The 21,878-nt window shown below is 38.4% G+C and overlaps 2 protein-coding genes across 4 annotated transcripts in view; both read left to right on the top strand.

The window, feature by feature from the left end:
* The window catches only part of KIAA1549L (KIAA1549 like), a 299,878-nt gene extending 294,879 nt beyond the window's left edge, over nucleotides 1-4,999 (top strand). Inside the window, exon 21 of the transcript XR_008209514.1 lies at nucleotides 4,990-4,999. The gene's annotated coding sequence lies outside the window, so the exon portion shown is untranslated. The remainder of the gene's footprint in view (nucleotides 1-4,989) is intronic.
* SPON1 (spondin 1) overlaps nucleotides 1-21,878 on the top strand; it is a 361,499-nt gene that overhangs the window by 145,270 nt on the left and 194,351 nt on the right. Inside the window, exon 1 of one of the 3 annotated variants that reach the window (XM_052695644.1) lies at nucleotides 10,247-10,415. The exons of the other annotated variants lie outside the window; for them this stretch is intronic. Coding sequence (XP_052551604.1) covers nucleotides 10,388-10,415 — 28 coding nt within the window. The 5' untranslated portion in view covers nucleotides 10,247-10,387. Of the gene's footprint in view, nucleotides 1-10,246; nucleotides 10,416-21,878 lie in introns of those variants that run through there. 3 annotated transcript variants of the gene reach the window in all.

A 21,878-nucleotide genomic window follows, 5' to 3' on the forward strand; every position in this document is an offset into this window, starting at 1 on the left:
GATTCCAGTTAGGACACAGCCTGTGTGCCTGATCCTTTGTCTGAAAGACATATTCAGATGTGTTTTTTTTATATAAGTGATTATGCAGGTGGTTGATACTTCTCTATAAGATTGTAAGTACACACAGACCTTGCATTTAGCACAGAAAGGAGTAGATCATAGCAACAGAATATTGCCTCTGCAACAAAAGCAAGTTCCTGTCATGTCCATTCCTCCAGCTCTGCTTAGGCCTCCAATTCTATCACACAGATGTAAGCACTCATTTAAATGCTGCAGCTTACTTGTAATTTCTTCTTGTTTTTACCAATCAGAGAGAAACTTTGATTTTTATGTTACTGGAGAACAGCCTTTAAGCTGTCATGCTTTTCTCAGATGTAGACCAGTGCAATGTCTTACTGCAGTTTGCCTGCTCTCACCTACATCACACCTAAAAAGGCGTACAGTGGCTAAGGATGAATGAAATGCCTTTCATGGCTTTTCTTCTTGGCTCTGCTTTTCAGAAGCAAACGCTTTTGATTGCGGTTTTACCTCTGTTTCTGAAGTTTGCTGATATTCTATTTAGTTGCACGCTTCTATTTCTTAAGTGTTTGAAACTATCCTTGAGTGGTGGGCCAGACAATGTATTCATATCGCAAACTGAGTCACTAATATTTGTGTAATATCAAGTTAAAAAACAAATTCTGACTTCTGTGCACAACGCTTGTGCTTAAAGTACAGTGTGTCAAACAGGATAGCCTGTGTCAAGCTGGCAGCAGCCAAGTGCAGTCCAGTGGCTGGAAGGGCCCTTTTGGTTTCAGTCTCATTTTCAGCTGCTAAGCCAGGTGGCCTCAATGATGTTTGTGCCTACAACAACACTGCAGGAGGTACAAGCTTTTATTTATCCTCAAGGTCAGCACATGGTAGTCTTTGCTAGAGATACAAAACATGTCTTTAACTCAACGTGATGAAGCATTTCACAGATAACTTAAGGGGTAGGAGAAAGGCGAAGTGCTGTGGATTTCATCCTGAGTATAATGTGACATAGGAAAAGTGATGGTGTCTGCCACTTAAACTAATTAGCTGAATTAAGATCATGAGTAAGCGAGTCCATGTGTGACAATTTTTTCCTGTATTCGAAGTGTACATTTCAATGAAAAATAGTAACCACTGATGAACTTAATTTTTATAACAGCTTGATGTATGATATTAAGAAGTAGATCTTGAAAACTTTCTGAAATTGTCAGTGCACAACACACCGCGTAGGGCACAGTGAATGTTTTCAGATGACTCAATGGAAGTCGGCCAACATTTCTTGCTTCAGGTCTATGTGAGCTTGTGTATTGTGGCTTTGCCCTCTTTTTTTTTTTTTATTTTTCCCCTGATTTTCTTCTGCTGCTTTAGAAAGAATATTAACACTTATTACAGAAGTATCCTTTGTAGTTGAAAACACGGCAACAGAAATTGAGTTTTTGAGTTATCTTAACTTTTTAGGCAAGTTAAAGCTTTTATATGTGATTATATTAGAAAATATTGTAATGCCATACGGATGACCTTCTGTTCCTGTTTATCACAGCATGCAGGGCACCAGAACAGCACAAAGCTGTGCTAGTGCAGGATCAGACTGGACAGTCTTGTCAGTGCTTGCATGCTCAGGTGCATGTGATGCCAGCACCGTTTGTAAGAGAATTTCACAGCTTTTAGTACAGATGCTGCATCAAGTCTTTTTCATCATAGTTTCCCAGGGAAACTATGCCCTGGGAGGAGTGAGAGCTAGGTGCTTACATCAAATAGATCTACAGACCCCAGGTAAATTTCTCCTGGGCCAGGTATTCTCTGAAGATACTGACAGTGCTTGAATGTCTAAGTAGGCAAGACAATGCATGAGAAAAATAGGAGCTAACATCAAATGATGTGATGTTATAATCAAGTACTGACCCACCCAAGTCCCTCTATTACCTATTGGGTGCTACACCTTCCTGATTGTAAGGTTTAAAAACATGAGGTTTTCTTAATGTGAGCTGTTTTGGGGATGTTGTGAGCACTTGTACTTTTCAAGGAATAAATAATAATAATGTATGCATAAGAAGTATTGCACTGGAGCTATAGAGTGTTTACTGTTTCACTGTGTTCTGAAATATTCCTGTTATTGTGTGAACCACGTAATGCCATTTCCATACCATATATTTTAATTTTCTCTTCCTGGATGGCAGCTGGATTTCTATTTAGGTGAAGCTGTTTTTGAATCAACGATTTATTTATTTATTAAATCATGGTAGCTCTTTATTGTGTAAATCAAGGTTTTGGAGGGGGGAGGGAGGGTAAGAAAGAGCTTTAGAACTGATGATCTGCAAAGCTTTTCCATCTTGGATGTTTGTGAAACTAATAAGTAACAATGAGAGGAATATTTGAGTTTTGATATATGTTGAAATTTACTGGTTCTGTAGCAATTAGATCCGGAGGAGACAGACTAGACCTTTAAAGTGATTTAGGGTCTGTCTGGGAGACAGAAATAGTTGTGGCTGCCTTGCTGTGATGTAGTTCTGGTCTTGTCATAGATGAGTTGCTGAAGCAACCTTGAGCTTATTGATGATCTTGAAATGGCTCAGGTCATTAGAACTCAGCCAGCAGTCCCACTGTTTTTCACATCAAATGCATTTGCTAGCTTTTTAAATCACAAGTTTACTTTAAGGTAGATTTTAAGATAAGTGTTGGTGGCACATTTTTGAAGATGGTAATTTTCCACACATTACAAATCAATACAAAATCTTAATACATAAATCTTTTGGCATTAACAAAACATAACAGATTCTTTTATTGAGACACTATAAAGAGCAGACTCTTCAGAAATCCCCCAAAAACATTCCTTTATATAATCTAGTCATTTAGAAGGAAATTAGGTTGTTATTAATTATTTCTTTTAGCATTACGTGGGTGTTCTAATTGCACAAGTGCACGTTAAACATTTCAGAGAAATTTAGGTAGCAAACTACCCTAGTTTGTCATAGCTTTATGTAATACTCTAGTTGGTTTAAAAATCATCAAATCCATCTCTTCGTTGTCTCAGAGAAAATAAAGATTTTTCTTCTAAACAGAGCTAATAGCTTTGAGAAATTTTGATAGCTGGCCAGGCGCTGTGTTGTGTTGTACAGACAGAAGAAATATTTTCTTCCTAAAGACAAAGTGAGAGTGGGTGGAAGAGAAATCCAAAGCAAGAATTTATATCACTGGTAAGTGGAAGGATTAGAGAGGAGAGCAGATGAGAAATGTGTTTGTATGGTATGCTGGAAGAAAAAATGGAAAGAAGAAAGGAACGGAGGGGAGGTGGAGGTGAAGAAAAGGGTTGATGCATTTAGTCAGTTCACTCAAAATAAAATCCTTTGCAGGTGATAAGTGGGGGTGCATCTGAAGAGGCAATTTTGGAAGGAGCTTATGACCGTGGGAGTCAGTTTAAAACAAACAAACAAAAAAAACCTGCGGAACTGCAAGTACAAGAGAAGCAGAAGAACAAATGTCTAAAGTGAGGAGCCAGACAACAGGAATGGGCCAAAGATGTGAACAGTGCAAGCAGCAGATATGGTGTGAGGAAGAGATTTCATGATTGGTAGGTAAGATACTAAAGGAATAAAAAATGGAATCCATGGACTAGGAAATGCCACAGACTTCCTAGGACAGAGGAGCAGGCAGCAGATGACTTACTGGAGGGACAAGAGCAGAAAATTGTTACAGCAAGAGAGACGGAGCAAACGGCAAATGCAGTGCCGAAATAGTTTAGGAGCTGATCAAAGTGGAAATGTTAAGTGTTTTGGAATTGATTTGGAGCAGTGGGAAGGAAAGAGTAAGTCAAGCCTGATGCTCTGGTGAGATGCTCACATGGTCAGCGCTTGGCAGAGGTGGGGAGAGTTAGTGCAGCACAGGACTCAAGCCTGGTGAGGTCTGGGCAGGGCAGCCTGAGCTTTGTGTGCTCTGCCCAGGCTTCCAACTTGCAATGAGCTTGAAACAGCAATTTTATGAACTTCTGTCTGCCCACTACGTGGAAACTCCTGTAGAGTGTAAAGGTGCTAGAGAGAGTTGGCTTTGTATGTTGTAGCTGATGGCAGTATACAGGGGAAAAATAGAATCAGAGCTACTGAATTTCAAAAAAGGATAAGAAGGAGAAAAGGAAGAGGAAGAAAGGACTGAAAATGGCATTGGTGCATGTGGGGAACTCTACAGTCTGACTCCCAGGCCACTGGCAAGGCAACCTGATGTAGCTGTGGTGTCCTTGTTGACTGCAAGGGAGTTGGACTAGAGGGCCCTCAGAGGCCTCTTCCAACTCTAAGGATTCTATGAAAATGACAGTAAATCATGAATTTAATTGGATGATTATGATGCATATCAATTACTAAGTCTCATAATGAAGACACTCATTTTAGCAATTATGTTTAAAGTAGCTGTTCTGATGTGATGTCCAGCTTTTTTTATTCAGTGCTTTTGAATAACAATCATCTTAGAAGCACAGGTGTGGATTCCTTTTCAGGCTTTTTTTTTCCTTTTTAGTTACAAAGATGATTGCAAGGCCTTCTGAGTGCTTGGCTTCCTCAAAAAAGTATTTCAGGTTCTCTGTAATGATTTTGAATACAAGATTAATTCTTTTCCATCAGTAAGATATTATATTGAGTATAATTTTGCTGGCTTATCGCACAGCTTACTTGTGAACGTTTACATGCAAGTAATGTCTCCTTTTGAAAGCTGACATATAATAAAATAGCTCTGACATCTTTGGCCTTCTAAAGGCGAAAGTCAGCCTAACTGAAAAACTGATACAAAGGTGATTGGCAGTCTTACAAAAAAAGCAGCAATTACTGTGGAGGAGAGATGTTCAATGTCTGAATAGTTGTATTCAGGGTGGAAAAAGTCCACACGTTGCATGGGTATGCAGCAGAAAGCTTTAAGATGATTAACTTCTATCTTGAATATGTCAGCTTCCTATGTGTGCATTGCATGATCTATGTTGTCAGTAGGAAATGCAAGTTATTCCCGTACTGCTTGAGAAATCTGATTACCATCTAATTCACCATTAGAAGGATTTTCTCGAAGCAGCATTGAGTGCTTCCAAATGGTGAAACTAATTCCAAACAAAGCAATCAAATCCAAGTCCTCTTAGTGCATTTAAGGCTATATAATGCATGAGTAGGAAAGCTTTTACTAGTTTCGATCTTGAGTGATTCTAAAATCTCAAAGGATAGTACATAAAACACTGAAACATGGTTAACGTGGACATTATCCTTAAGGAGGTGGGATTTGGGGATGCAAATGCACATTAAAACCAACCTACTTCTGTCTCTGCGCATTTATTTTTCCTCTTTATGTTTTTTAAATCTGAATCTGGCACAGGGTTAATAATTGATTCTTATCACCCCAGCGAAGATTAGGACTCCACTGTAGATAATTATATCCCTTCTTTGATGAAAAGATAAATGAAAGGACAGTGAAGTGACTTTCCAGTGTTGACATTGGACGCGTATGGATGGCAGTGTGAGTTGAACGTGAGCTGGATGGAGCGTCCATAAGACAAGTATTCTAGAGGTAGCTCACGGAACTGTAGTAACTATTGTTCAAGTCCTGGATGTCCCAGATGGTTTCAGTTACTATCCAAAATAAAAATTTAAAGAGTTACTGTCCCGGAATTTTTCACGTAGAAAACTCATCTAAAAAGGAAAGTAAGAAATGAAAGTGGGGGAACCAGAGTTCATTTCTGTGTAGATTTAGCCCGGAAAGACTCGCTCAGTTTAGGAAAACTAAAGTGACATCTCCAAATTTATTTGTAAGAGGATAGATGCAGGTATAACAAGGACAAGAAGGCAGGTTCTTTTTCATACTGAAGTTTCGTTTGTGTTTTCTAGTGGCAGTAGGAAGATCCAAGTGTTGTATCTCCAGACAATTTTGTTTTGCTTGCTCTTGTTAGATGCAATTAAGAATATTGTAAGAGTGAAAACAGTTTGTAAAATACTCCTAGTAGTTGAGGTTTTAAACATGCTGGTTCCAGAATAAATCCTCAGCTTGGATTAGATCGCAGTTCTTCACTTGTAATGAAGCTATTTGCCAGGATTGGTAGGAATGTCTCCAAATAATGGCTGAGATTAGCTTGGTGCTTGTTGCATTGAGTCGCACACTCTGGCAGAGGTAAACACTATTGCTTTCTCTGAATTGCATTTAGTGAAGTTTTGGGAATTCCTTGCTTTTGAAATTTCATCAGACATTTAGGTCATATTATTTTTCTTGACCGTAATATGGCCTATGCTTTTGAAACATATACTGGATTTAATTTGCATTCACAATTAATTCAAATGGAGTGGCTTTTTCTGAAGTATTGGTGACCTTTGCCTGAAGTATTACAAGATTCTCTTGGAAAAGATTTTAGGTTTCATTGTTTTGTGTGGAGTGCTAATGGTTGATTACAGATCGTGTTCAGATGTCCAGAATTGAAATCCTGTCTTTCAAAAGGTGTTTCTGTGTGGGATAAAATCATATGAATTCTGCTCATTTACTGCGGGGTCATTACTCGCATCAAAGATAGTAAATTTAAATCCATGCCTGATGCCACAGGTTCTAGAGGGGTGATGAGCTGTGACATGAAGCTCTGAATAACTTGAAGCTCAACAGCTGTGAAATTGCAAGAAAACTCTCTTATTTTTAATATAAGAATAAAATAAGTCTTTGAACGGGTTATTAATGAGATGCTTCTGCTACCAAAAATGCATTTAAAAATTAAAAAAAAAAAAAAAAAAAAAGACCTTTATGAGGACATGGGAAGTTTTCTCATACTGTTTGAGCTTAGATTGTCTTTCTTACTGGGTGTTTGGTTTACCTGTTAAGAATAATTGCTAGATTTTATACAGAAAATCCATTGAGGTTCAAAAACAGTATCACTTCACTGGCTTTCAAAGCAACATTATGTAAATACACGTAAATGAGCTCGCACCAGGAGAGAGAATTCAATGAGTTTTTTTTCCTTGATCATATTCATTGTCCAAATTTGAACTCCAGATCTGTTGTTGGCATGACGTGTTTTTGATAAACAAGTATTCGGACTTAATGAGCAAGTATGGAGGGTGAAATAGCATAGTGGGGGAAACTAGGCAAGAATATCAAAATGATTCTAATGGACAGTGATGTCTCAGCAGGGTAACTTCAATGTCTTACATGGAGAATCTCTTAGGTAGAATGGTAATGCTCTTTGGTCGGATAGTTTCCAGTCCTCAGGGATACCTAGTAAAGAATCTTTGAAATGTTTTGTATCAACCTTTTTTCACATCCCTTGTCAGCTTTAGATGGTTCTTTTCTATTTAGTTAAATGAATTTCACTGTTGCTGTGCATTCTAAAGTGTAGTTCCACTTCATAAAAATGACTCTATTGGGTCCTATATTTACATCACTTCAGCAACTAAATGTCATGTGTATTTACTGTTGGAAGTGTAGCTTGTGATAAATCCTCTATCTGAAAACTCAGGCTAGAATGCAAGACCTGTGTTGTTTTTGGTCTTCTGTGACCTTCTTCAGTGATGCACAAAAAATTCTGCAAGAGAAATCAAAATTTTGGGCTTGTATACGTATAGACCAGAATTCACTGAACAGCTGTTTTGGTGATGCCTGAGAAGAAAAATAAGTGAGTTTTCTTTCCCTTATCTGGAACGGCTACATAGAGGCGTTTGTCATTTAAGCTGAAATATGACTGGTCATCCTCAAGAACCAAACCTGTACTGCAGTTTGTCAGTGTCTGTTGGAAACTCTGTGGATGTATACTCAGTTGCAGATCTATATCCAGTCTTTGGGTGCTGTTTATTACTGAGACCAGTTTGCCCTAGGAAGGTATCAACTGTAGCTCAAACTATGCTCTCTGGGGTCTGATGCTAAGGATTATGCCTTCTAACTGGACTTCCTTCCTGAAGTATGTACTCATCAACTTAAATTTCTTCCCTCTGAAATTAGCTCTTTGTCACGCTCCCAGGAGTTCCCCAGGAGATCTGGATCCTCCAGGGTATTATCTGGCAAAGTCTGAATTTCAGGGCATGCAACTGTCAAAGTGCAAAAGATGCACAGAAAAGAAATTGGAGAATCAAGAAGTATGTGCAAAACCATCCTTTCTCTATCCATGTCGTATCAGCAAGCCTTTGAGTTCATGCCTTCCCATTCACTGGGGCTGTGGCTATTCTCTCCTCTCTTTCTTTTACTCTTTAGTCTTGTCTTCAGGCTCACATCTCTCTTCCAAAAGCACTGCTGTTCAAAACAGAAGAGGCCCAGCTGTACGTGTTAAATGGCCTTTTTGCTTGGCTTCCAATCCACTGTGCATGATTTACTGCTTGTACAGCAACCTGCAGTCCAAATCAGGAACATTTTTTCCAGATGATCCTAGGCTGAAGCAAACCCGTTTTCTTCGTGGTGATTCCATCTGGACAGACAACTGTTCAGAATGGTAATTCTGAGTCCTTATCAGCCCAGAATATCCCACTCTAATGCAGAGATAAAAAGGCAAACAAGTGACAGTAGAAAATGAAATGAATATTCAGAAAACAAAATGTGGATGTGGTTTTAGTCAGCTTTAAAGGAAGCTTTTCAAGGAAGTTGAAGCAGCTCGGATTCCAGCTCATGTAGAATTCAGTGGGATTTCCATGTGGCTATGCAACATATGCTGAAGCATGTATGTGTGTGGCAACAGACTCCTTTAGTTGCCTGTGCTGCCTTTGTTAAGAATGGAACTAGTCACAATAATTAATTAGTCAGTATCACAGCAATTACATGCTTGAAGAAATATTTCTAAGCACATTTCATCTGCTAATAATTAAAAAACATGGAGAATGTTTTTGGTAAAAGTTATTATAATGGGTTATAATAAGAACAGATGTTATTTAATGAACATACTGTGCTTTAATGTTTGAAAAGCAAAGACATGCAGCATTTATTTGTGTGTGAATTTTTTTTTTTTTTTTTTTAAATTATCTCCATTGGGAATTGAGGGAATTGATAACATTCTTACTATTAGCATGAATAAGTTTCACTTGGGTGAGATGCACTCTTTGGGGTTTCCGAAGTGTTACTTCATTTTGCAATAACGGAGCCTTATTTTTATTTATTAATTTAAACTCTGAAACATCAGAACATTCTTGATCTTCTCTGTTGCCAGTTTCTCAGAGGGTGTTAATCCACATCAACTGCTGCCATGGCAAGATGTCACTGAATTGAACAGGGCTGTAAATAAAAGTAAGAGCAACTGATTATCCAAAATGTAACCTTTGTTAAGGGTCATAGCCCTTTAGAAAGGGTGTGATGCTTTACTGTCTTGGTCATCATCAGTTGTTTGTTTAGCTCTTGCTAAACATGAATATTTCCTCAAACTCATTCAGTTTCTCAGAGACAATCTCCCTATGAAAGCATTGGATAAAAAATGTTGCTGAGCTAAAATGCAGCTTAAAATACAAACTAATAAGCCAAAACCAACAACAGTAAAAATCGGGTTGTCAGAGGAAAATGTTCTCAGTAAGCATTCCTGAAATGTAATCAGAATGATTTGGGTTGGGAGGGACCTGTGAAATCATCTAGTTCCAACCCCCCTGCTATAGGCAGGGATGCCTCCCTCTAGACCAGTTTCTCAGAGGTAATGAGGGAAGGACATCAGTGTTCTTTGTTACCCAGCAATAGCAAATAAAAAAGCCTAAATCAAGTGCATCTGAAATCCGTGAGGGTTTATCTGGAAGTATATCTGAAGCAGGAAGCAAAGGTGTATGATAATGTTTTAAATTAGCATCTTAGGGTGACTGATTAAGCCTAATTCTCTGACAAAAGCTGTATCTTGGGGCACTGACCCTGTGACCCCTCTGGGTGGCCTGGCCTCTGCTGTGTGCTCAGTAGCTCCAGGGGCTCGTTACCTGCAGCTGGGAGCCATCCCCTCCCATCTGCCCAGCCTGCAGATTTGTTCAGGGCACCCTGCGCATCCCGTGTCCTCCTCAGAACACCCCTCATGAGAAGCCTGAACTGCACCACAGCTCCCACATCCCCTTCCTAGTGGGGAGCACCTCTCCCAGCCCCAGAGTGTCCCCTGGCACTGAAATGCCTTTGGAGCACCTCTCTGCCTGGCACACCTGGAGCTGTGAGAGGTGAGAGGATGCCTGGCTGGGGGGAGGCCAGATGGTGTTAATCAGCCTCATTTGCTGTGACCAACCTCACCTGGCACTTCCGCACACCCACAGACTTAGGAGTCAGTTTTAGCTCAAGCCACAGCTTCTGCCGTGCTGTACACTGTTGCTCCTCTCTAAATTGGGGTGCAGTGCATTGCTTTTGGGGAATGCTTGCACAAGTGTGGAGCTCCTTGGGTTTCACTTGGGCCACAGTGGAACTGGTGCTGCTGTCTCCAGCAAGCTACTGAAACTGCTGAATGTTTTTTCTTCAGACTTGTGTAAAAGGTATGCCAAAAGCCAGGGTAAGCTTATCAGAAGCTCACCCTTAAAGAGCTCTATCAAAATGCACAGGTGAAAATACATTTTAACCAAAATTTAGAACCAAAATTTAATGCATGTGTGTATCTAGCTGGTTTTTTTTCATTTGCTATAGTAATTCCAGTTAAGGTTTATGGTAATTTTGTACTAGTCCTTGTGAGATTCTTTGTATAACAAGTTATTCCATAATTTCCACCCTACGGCGAGGTAGAAAACTTGCTCAGTGATTTCTGAAGGTATTTTTTCATCCAGAACTTTTTTTTCAGTTGATTTGTTGGACAATTATTATAATTATAAATAAATATATATAATTATAATTATACTGGACAACAATTTGTTGTCCAGTCTGGTAATATGGCAAACAATTAGAATTGTCTGTTATTTGTGGGGTAGTTGCTGATTTGTAATATTGCCAGGGGTTTTGTGAATTTATCTTTTCATGTTCAGAAATCAATCAAAGTTGTGTTTTTATAACAAAAATTTCCCTTGCATCAACCAAAAAAGCTAGCAAGAGAACCTCTTCTAGTAATCTGTACAACTCTTATTTTTTTTTCTTTGCTTGGCTCTTTCAGATTTCTCTTACCAAAATGAAGTCCTCTGCATAGTTGCTAGAGTAATAGTAGGTGTTTTCTATGCTGAATTTGATAGCAAATGTACTCGACAGAAGAACATTCATAGAGCTGGCACATCAAAAAGATTCTGGTGGCTTTCCTGCTTTGTGACAAAAGCTATTTCACTTGGCCTGGGACTAGTATAAGCAGGTAAAGTTGTTGTCTAATTCTGTCTGTGGCATTAACTGCAGACCTCAGATAGCTTTGCCCAAATACTTAAGACTGTTGGAAGGTAGCAGCTCTGACTGTCATTGAGAGGATTTTACTCTGAGTCCAAATTCGCATGTAAGTGGTACTGAATGATTGTGTACATCTCTTCAAGAATACGCAGAGCGATGTAGCGCTAGAAGTGATAAGGAAAGGACACCTATGATATTTGACAACGTTGCGTTCATTTTTCAGCTCTGTATGCTCATTGAAAGCTATCCGAAAATGAGCAGGCTTCTCTGTGTAGCATGTGAGAGGAGGTGGGGTCTTGAAGGAAAAAATCCTATTCACTGGCAGAGGAAATAGCTAGAGGTAGCACTAAACCCTTTGTTTCTGTGTTAAGAAGGATTTATTCCCTCAAAAGGTGTGCTAACTGCAGAAAAGAGAATGCTTTTCTCTTTTAGAAATGGAGAATGCTGCAGAGCAATGAGGTCTGTAACTTAGAACTAAATCAGCTCTGAGCAGATACTTTTTTTTTTGGTAAATCATAAAACTCTGAATTATAGCTGAGGCAGTTTTTCTAAATTGATAATATCTGTTCAGCACGTGATTTGTATGAAGGTGAAGTTCTTGCTGGTCAAGGCAATCTCATCTGAGTGTTCGAGTGGGGTTCTTGGACATGGAGCAGGCAAGGCAGCTTTCTCTCCCATTTCTCCCCTACCTATATTTAAAAGAACTTTATTTACGAGATTCCCTATTTCTTTTCTGAAAATAATGGGAGTTGTTAAATTTTAATTCTGGTCACTAAGATGCCCATTGCTGTCTCCTAAATGTACTAATGCAGTCATGTAGAGTTGTCCTGTTCAACCCTCGGGTTCTGTAAGGATGTTCAAAGGTTCCATGTTTTGTCTGCTGCCTATTAGGAAGATTGTAATGGCTTCTGCCTCCTTACAGGAAGGAATAATTAAGAACGTGTTCCAAAATGTTTCCATGTTGAACATATTAAGTAAGGCCGTGCCTTTAACCGCAGTGTTGCTTTTCATGCTCTCATGGAAGTGCTTATTCAGTGTTAAGAAAGCAATTTTTGCTGTAATTCAGTAGGTTGTCATGTGAAAATAATTACCATCTCTGTAAAAAGTTCATTCTTTCACATTACAGCTCCTTCCCAGGAAGTGTTTTGGTATGTGCATTGTCTTGTAACGTCATGTTACACTGCAGTTTACATGCAGTAAAATGCTTTGGAGAACAGGGGTTGGACCACTCACTGTTTTAATGCTGTGTAATGAATTGCACATTGCTCATGGGGGGCATGCGGTGGAAGAGGCCAACTGTTTTAAGGCACCAAATCCAATCCCTCAGAAACCACCAGGATGCTTGCCATTGACTTTGCTCGTGCCAAGGCTTGGATGATGAGTGTTGGTAACTATTCAACTACAGAACAATAGTAAAATAATTTTCCAAATTAAACCAGAAAGCCTCCAAAAACTCTTAATTAATTTTCTCCTGTATTTTTCTTTCTCTTCAAGATAAATCCCTGTCTTAGAGATGGAAAAATTACACCTATTGAAAGACTGCCTTGAAAGATTGACGATCTTGTAATTGAAGTTGAGCAGAAAACAGAACCGCCCATCCCATCCAACAAGCTGAGTGTAGATATCTCTGTTCATATTGATGAAATACTGGTTCATCTCCGGAGTTAAGGGGAAGGACCAGTGCTGAGTGGCCCACTTAGGTGTATAAAGGCGGTGTACAGGTAGAGATCAAGGACCCTATCCAACAAAAAAGACTTAAAAGAAACATGGATTCAAATCAATGAACAATCTCACAAGTAAAACTAAGCCTGAATGCTTGTTTAAAGGTACCAAGCATGATTTCACGCACTGTTCTTTTTTTTTTTTAAGTTCTCTATGTAAATGTGTCTTGCAAAAATTCTATCTCTCTCTTTTCCCCTGTGATTTTTATGCCTTAGTTATTGTTTTACTTTTTTCAACTTGCGCTAGATCTAGCTAAGCTCAGCTACTTTAGAAGTAGAGTGGTATCAGCTCAAAGAGCTTTGAGTGTCATTGCTGAACTGATCAGATTCTGTATCTCCCCTAAACACATGGATGGGAATTGCAGGAGGTCCACGAAATGTTTTTGTTTAATAAAAACAAAGATGTCTATACGGATTGTAGGCATTCCATAAAATATTTCTTTATTAGCAGACCTTTTCTGTTCTTCCCTGCGATGTGAGAAAAGGCTTTAGGAGATCCTAGTTTTCTGAATGTAGAAATGCCAAATTTTCTTCTAATTCGACTTTGATAATGCCAGCATGTAACACTGAGTGTACGTGACTTCACCAAACACAAAGATGTAAATCAAAATGTTTCAACGAAGTTTGTTTTTCCCATTGTGCAAATCTTGGTGTGAGAGACCTGTTTGAAACTTGTCAGTGATTCTTGGTGCTTCTAAAACTCTGCTGGTTTCTCAGGAATTTGAAGTTTTGGAAACTTCTACGCTTTGGCTTCCAGATACTTACACTTCTGCATTTTCTAAAAAAAAATGTGGTTATTTTCTTCCATGTAAGTTTTACTTCTTTGGCATTTTTTTTTCTCCTAACACTCTACTTTGTTAAATTTATTTTCTTCAGAATGTTAGTCTTCTGAAGAACAGAGACAGTGACTTTACAGGCTGCGCGTGCACAGCGCCTCTTGTGTGCATTTCTGTTTTCTAATCATTATAAGCAATTGTAAGAATTCTGTGGAGCTCGTTTGTTTGTTTTAATTTTACCAGGTTTAATAGAATTCTTCCTTGCAGTTATAGCAATCTGTGCATTGTTGAGAGGTGAACAAGGTTCTGGCTGTATTACTGGGAATGGTTTCTCTCTTAAACCTGGACGTTTCATCAGCAGGCTTACTGATTGCTATGGTGTAAAATCTAGATGGAACATAGTACCGAAAAGTAAATGCTAGGCCTTTGGAGGAGTGAAATAGCATGTTGTGGAGTTCATGGAGATTGGGGTGAAGTTGTTACGGCATGGGGGAGAAAACATTAATGCTGGAAATCTATGTTAATTAAGTTGGAATAATTCAGCATCATAAAACATAGGTATGCTATGATGTGCAAGTGGAATTTTGCTTTGCATGTAGGTGACAATATAACTTCATTATATTTGATTGGATATTGAGAATGTCTGATAGAGATCGTTTTGTAGTATCAAAGTATCTTTTCAGTTAGGCAAGATGAAAGTTGTCTGGTTTATGGCTTTGTTTACAGGCCAAAGAAGGTACATGGTTATTCCACACATGTGGACTACGTGTGGAAATGCTCAATATGTATCCCTTTTAAAAAGTATTGTGAGCTTGTTTTACTATAAAACTGAGAAATGGTAATGGGCATGGACGCGACTGCTTAAATCCTGCCACAAATGGAAATCATTCTGGTTATTCTATTAATTGTTTTGGGGGTGGTTTTTAATCTTTGATCCTCTCTGTGCAAGAAATTAACCAAATGGAGAACTAAATTAGAGATTTCAGGGCACTGTATGCAGCTCGTTGTAACAGCTGTTACAGAGAACTGGATGACGTGCTCGAGATACTTCTGCTGTATTTGTGTACCTTGTCAGCAGACCCAATCAGCTCTAATAGAGAATTACAGTCATCTTGTGAACAGAGTAATTTGGAAGCAGATCGGAAAGGCTGTAGCGTTGGCTGCTGGTTATTTTAAAACCTTTTCTGTTTAGATGAGCAAAAATAGCAAAACAACACACAAAGTATTAAATGAATTATTTTTGTTAGTATAATTTTGTATGGGAATATTTGAATAGCTGGGTTCTTCTAGCTGGAGTGGTTAGGAAAATAAATGTGAGAAGTAATTGCCATTCAGAAAAATGGAAGTATTTTAACTGTTTGTGTGTGTATCAGCTAGCTCTCATTCTGAAGTAGTCTAGTAGTGCATCTGATCTGGTTCACCCGTGGCCCTCTTGTGATAGGGCTAACTAACCTTGCTGTTTGCTGTGGGTTCCTCAGTTTCCATTGGATTTTCCTGCTTTGCTGTTTTCACATTGATAACTTTGATTGCCCGGTTTCTTTGGGCAGTTCTCCAGTTTTCTAAATGTGATTTAAGGATTAACTTTGTATTTATGCTTGGATTAGTTTTTCTTTCTACCATACGTTTTATGCATGAGCAACATAGAATTGCTGAAATTCATCTGCAAAATTGAGTTCATACGGACAGAGAAAACAGACAATCTTGCACAGAGACTGAATGTTTTTAGGAGCTCTTTGTTATTAATAAAACCAGACAGTACCTCTTTAACCAAATTAACTGTTATAATTAAGAGCAGTCAGAGTACTTTAGGGTTCAGAAAATGCTGGATACGCTAAACTGAAACTTTGAATAGTAATAATCTATTGGAATAGATGTCAACGTGGATGTTTTCTTGAGCCTGTGGTGGAACTTTGGGTAAAAAGCAGAGCAGCAAAAACTGTGGTGTGCCAGTGCTGAAATGAGCTGCAGCCCAATGGCAAGGGCACAGCAGCTGGGCCAGCATCCTGCATGCTCTGCCCTGCAGAACCCAGTGGGAGGGATGTGCCTCGTCACAGACAGGTTCTGCCGCCACTGGCTGATAGTCTCACAGGATCCTTTTGGATTGAATTCATCTCTTAATTTTTAATTATACATTCATTAAGGTTGGAAAAAACCACTGTATTTACAAAGGTCTGAACTTAGAGGATTTCAGACTTATTCAGGTCTTACAGGCTAAGTATTCTGTTTCTTATTATACGTGTCCATCTTTCTCAGCTTAAGGGAATGTTTACCTTCATTTCTTATTTAAGCATCCTTCAGGCAGAGTGAAAGTATTTTCATTCCACCACACCACCTCACCAGATCTTTTTTTTCCTATCTTGTTCAAAAGGCCCCAAATGGAAATTCCTTATTCCTCCAGTTTCTCTCCATTGTTTAGCCTGTTGTTCTGTAATATATTCAACTCACACGAGCACCTTTCCTTCTGTATACCTTTGAGCTTGTTGGGGGGCCACTTGTATACTTGAAAATGCATTACAGATGTAACACTTGGATTTTGCATTTTTCTGTTTTATATAATCACAGTAACCACTGCTGTATTAAAATAGCTTGGCTTCCTTCACTAGTCAATATGCATTAGCTTTCTCCTGCACAGCTGGTCAGTAATTTTCTATATTTTCCTTCTTACAGCTTTGGGATTTTCAGTTTATGATTTAGAATTGCCTTCTTCCCATTAGCAAGTCATAACAGTAGATGTGTATTTAAGAACTGTAACTGGTTTTTTCTCCTCAGTCTCTTAATTATTTGCATTGTTGAACTACATAATAAATATTGGAGCAGTAATGTATTTTCTCTATGTGAAAGCTACTTTTCGTTTAAGTGTTATGGAAATCTAATCCTGTTTATGGACTTTTGCATCTGTATTTTAATGCTGACATTTTTCACTTCCATTTTTCACACTGTGTTTTAAATGCCTGAAAAAATAGGAAATTAGATTTTGAAGGGAACCAGAAGAGGCTGGTGGATCTGTAAGGGTTAACATGCAACCAGGATCTCCTTTGCAGTCATTGGTGTTTGTTCTACTGAGAATGACATTACTTATTTAGATACTTCTTGGCAATGAGAACTGAGCTGTTCAAAAAAGCAACAAAACAATATTAAAATGCAGACTACCTGCATTGCCAAATAATGTAATCCCTTGTAAATAGTGGAGAAGTATGTATATATTTTGATGCAGTAGCATAGCAGGAGTACACAGTGTAGTTCTGACTTGTGTAAAGCCCTCTGAAATGGCAATTGAAAATTGTTTCTAAGAGTCTACTATTTCATCATTATCTGCTATTTTCTCTACTTGAGGTGTAAAACTACAGGGTGTTCATAACACTCCCCATACGGACATATTTTAATAATTCCCTCAAATACAAGTCCTTCATTTCCGTATTATTTTAAGCTTCATTCCCTGTTGCAAATTTGTAGTCTTGCTGAGAAGTTACCATCTGTAAAATTTCAAAAGGTAGGAACTTTCTTCCTTTTGCTCTGCAATGTTTTTCTGCATCAGCTTATTTACTGCTAGCCACAGCCTCTCCAAAAAGGTAAATGAGGCTTCCTTGAGAGGAGGCTATGAGTAGATATAAGCAAACGTCATCAAATCCTGTGAACTGTATTAGTTGATTCAACTTCTAAAACATCTCTCAGCCTTCTGAGGCTTTTATCAAGATATGTTCCACTGACAATTAGAAGGTCTTGTAAAAGAGACATGGCTGAAAAGGAGGAAAGGCTTTCAGTGTGGGTAGAATTGCACTGAGCTCTGTGCAGATAATGCAGGAATCATGGTGTACTTTTAAATGTTACCATAACAATTCCCCAAGCAATTCATGAGAGCTGTCAATATGATAATACCTGGTGGTTTACTGTGCTATTTTGGAACAGTGCAGGAATAGCCTGTGAAAATGCTCCTGCAATAAGAACAGGCAGATGAGTGGGGCACAGAAATGGAAATTTGTGTTGTCTTCAGATTGATAAGAATGACTTCAGTTTACGTAGCTGATGCAGGAAAAGATATATAGTTTCTGGAGGATGATGGTAACAAGGATGTGCATGAATGTTTATTAGAACAGCCTTAAATAGACTTTAAAGGATTTAAATAGCATTGAAATGCTGTCAAAAATGGGCAATTAGCTTTTATAAAGGCTGTCTTTTTCAGTTTGTAACCTTTGGAACGGGAAAGCAACCACAAGCTTTCCCTGAATTCTGTAGGTTCTTCCTTCTATACAAAATACCTTTCTTTTTTTTTTTTTTTTTTTTTTTTTAAGGGAAAAAAAAAAACTGAAACAACTACCCACAGTTTATTTCTACATCTTCCATGCAGGTAAATATTGGGAAATGTGTATTTTCCCCTTGAAAAACAATCCCTCAAACACTTTGTTCAAGGTCAGTATTAGGGAAATACAAATGATTGATCCATAGTTTTTTATCGGCTATTTTTCTTCCAGACACAGCTATTACTTTGTGAAGACTGCGATTAAAAAGCCTAGCTTTTGAGTTGCTTTGCTTTTGTTTTTCAGAGAGGAGAACTCTGCTTTTTCCACTCTTGCTCGCTGATGGGATTGTAGAGTGAAATTCTGCAATGACCTTTCCTGTTCTTTTGTAGCTTCCTTCTCTATTTTGCATCAGTCTTTGGTCCGTTGTGTTTGTACTTCAGACTGTGAGGCAGGAACTCTCGTAAGAGCCCTTGACCATACTTGAGCTGGTGCTTTCCTCTTACAGACTATGTGAAATAAAACTAATGAGGGGCAGTAGCATTATTATTATGGTTATATTTTAGAGCAGTTGTGTGAGCTCTGCTGGTCAACTGCCTTTTATTTGATCACAGAAACACTAAGGTTGGAAAAGACCTCCAAGATCCTCCAGTCCAACTGTCAAAATAAAAACCAAATGAATACAATTGGTTTTTTTTTTTTTTTTTTTTTTTGTTTTTTTTTTACTATCATTAATGTGATTGTGGGACTAAAACTTCTCGTTTGAAGCTGGTTTAAAAAAAAAAATCTTTGCTATGTCACAGAAAAAAATGTGTATTGCTCAAAGTAAATGATCTGGATGGTCACATGGACAAAAAAGAATCATGCAACTCAGTTTATAAACATCTAATGAGAATAAATTGATTTTTCAGCTTTTGGGATACTTAGAATCTTTTTCATTGTTTTTTTCCTTTCTTTTTTTTTGTTGTACACTTGTGCTTTCAGATTTCAGTTATGACAGTCAGGACCGATCGAAAGCAAGAGATGAACCTCAAGATTTTTTCCAGTTTAAATGCAAAAGACCAAGAAATCCTGTAGGGTCCTGTCTTTGCTGAGATCAAGGCCTTCTGTACAGAAAACTTAGAGTAAGCACCTAAGTGTTGCATGCTGTTGAACTCAGTAGAACATCCAGTCTGATTTCACTGATGAATCAAAACATATGTACTGAAAGTGAAGCTGTCTGATTTACTCTATGCTTTTTCCTGTGTGGCTCCAGGCCAGCACACCAGTCCTAATATGCAATGGTAAAGCAAGTAATATTTCTCACATCAGATTGTTCTTATGGTCTGTTATGTCTGCAGGGCGTAAGTGTAGTAATGTATCAGAAGAAGTAAGAGTATGCCCGGACTTGTCAAGGTAGCAAAAGAAGTGTTTTGACAGAGTCGAGCTAGGCAAATAGAATGGGCTCAACTAATACACTAGAATATACTCAGATTTGCTAAAAGACATAAAATCAAGTACAGATTAAGTAATTGACTACTACTGCATTAACTGTGCTAATATATGCATTAACCTACTTGAATGTTTTGCTTACGTTACTTAAAATTTTCTCTGAAATCTAAGCGTCTTTTGAGGTGAAAACCAGGAGTTTCTTAGGAACAACAAGCACCTGTAGTGGTGTTGAGGCAGAAAATGAAAAGCTGTGTTTGAATGCAGGATGGAACAAGAAACAGCAGCTGACCTGAGCTGTGTTGGGCCAGTGTTTGCAGCAGCTTAGGGCTTGTGTTTCACTGGCTGTGCGAAGGATGCTGCCTTTCAGCATCCCATTGCCACTGATGCTGTCAACACAAGCTGTTGTGGCTTTGGGTGACGGTCACTTTCTGCAGTGTTTTCTTGTTCTGCTCTGAGTGTTGAGTTGGTGAAATGGAAGGACTAGTGGTGGGAGGTTTTGAGAGTGACAAACTTCACTTTGAAGTGGAGAAGTAACTCTTCTACCTTTGTAATTCCTTTTTTTTTTTTTCTTTTTTTTTTTTCCCCCTATAGTCAGAGTGGGCAAGGGACAGGAAACATTATGGGATTCAGTTGGCATTTGTCTTGAATTTCCAGAGGTAAAAAAATCAGTGTCTCTCTCTGCTATTCTCCACTAAATATTTGCTGAAAGCAAGTTTGTAACAGCTGTGCTGATTTAGAAAGACAACTTGTCTTTCTGCTGCTTACTTGGCCACGTAGCAAGTTACAAGTAACACATCCACAGACCTTCCACAATGCAGGGCTGTATCTACCTCATCCCGCACTCATGGTGATGGAGAGGGCTAGAAAGAAGCAGCACCATCTACTGACTAAAAAGCAACATTTCTGATTCCACTCGAATAGGAATTGCTATGTCTTCTCAAACCTCATGAATGTAATTATGAGACCTCCCTGGTTTATTAGCTAAGTAGCAACAACAGTTTTGGTTATGGGTTCTTATTATTTAATTTCTCTTTATTTTGTTTTTTGTTCTTATTTTCAAAGGTCACCTTCTTTTGATTCTGATAGGAATTTAAAAGTTGTTTCTGCTACTTTCCTACCAAATCAGTTGGTGGTGAGGACTTCTAAGTAGCTATACGTTAATGCTGCTTGTAGTTCTTGGGTTAGTGATGTTGCTTGAAGCTGTTGTAAAAAATCTCCATGAATAAGGACCATGGCAGGTTGAAACTGAAGTTTTAACTCCTCAGAGGTATTTATTAATCTAATAAATCGTACAATGGTTTGGATTGGAAGGGACCTTTAAGATCATTTAGTTCCAATGCCCTGCTGTAGGCAGGGATACCTCCCCCTAGACCAGGCTGCTCAAAGCCCCATTCAGCCTGGTATTGAGTCTTTGCAGGGAGGGGGAATCCACAACCTCAGTGGGCAATCTGTTCCAGCGTCTCACCACTCCCACAGTAAAGACTTTCTAATATCTATCCTAATATCTAGTCTAAACACTCTTGCAGTTTAAGCCATTTTCCCTTGTCCTGTCAATACCTGCCTGTATAAAAATATTTTGCAACCTATTTTCTTTTGGGATGAGGAGTTCAGATGCCTTTGGAAAATTGGTCTTGTACAGGGGTATTCTCATTGGCTTCATTAGGGCAGTTAAACAGAAAGGAGAACAGATTTGGTTAAATGCTATCTGTTCCAGAACTGTCGTTAGTCGATATAGGAGAATTGCATAGCCTGTGAGAACAGGCTATCTTGTGCTGAAAGCTGTATTTTTTTTCGTGTAAGGTTTGACGTTGGTAGTTGCTTAATTTTTTATGAAGAACTTTCTCTTAAAACTGTTTTCTGACTGCAGTCTTTGGTTCTACAGCCCACTGCTACAAGATGATCTGTACTGCAGGAAAAAGTCCTGCCATGATTGAGTTGAATTTTCTGTAATACAGGCACAGATTTCCAGGCCTTCCTAGGTAGTAAGTCTAAGATGTTTCCTTTTCCTGTCTATCTAGAATGCAGGCATCATATGTTGAAATCTAAGAAGTGAGTGCAAGGAATTTGGGCAGAAGTCATTTAGAAATTAATTGGAACTGCTATTGTCTGTTACAGGTCTTCTGAACTTCTGAAAGATCTTTTATAAAACATATGGAACACTACATTCTGTTTGGACCTCAATTTATGTCTTGTCTCTTTCTAACAGCAAATCTTAGTAAGGTTCCCAAATGTGGTTTATAGTCATAAACTGTCACTCTGGCAACTTTTTTTTAATCCAAATTAATTTATCTGCCTCTTAGAAATGTGTCATAAATTAGCAGCTTGGGATACAGAGGAGGGAATGTTCATTCAAACGATTTGAAAGTGAGGTGAGTTACGAGTGTGAATTTGAGATCATTAGGTTATTAATGCCTTGCAGTTTTATTTCTTGAACATATACTTGACCTCTAAAAATATTCTATTTTGAAATGCTACCC

The sequence above is a fragment of the Tympanuchus pallidicinctus genome, unplaced genomic scaffold, assembly GCF_026119805.1.
Source record: "Tympanuchus pallidicinctus isolate F22 unplaced genomic scaffold, pur_lepc_1.0 scaffold3, whole genome shotgun sequence".
NCBI lineage: Eukaryota > Metazoa > Chordata > Aves > Galliformes > Phasianidae > Tympanuchus > Tympanuchus pallidicinctus.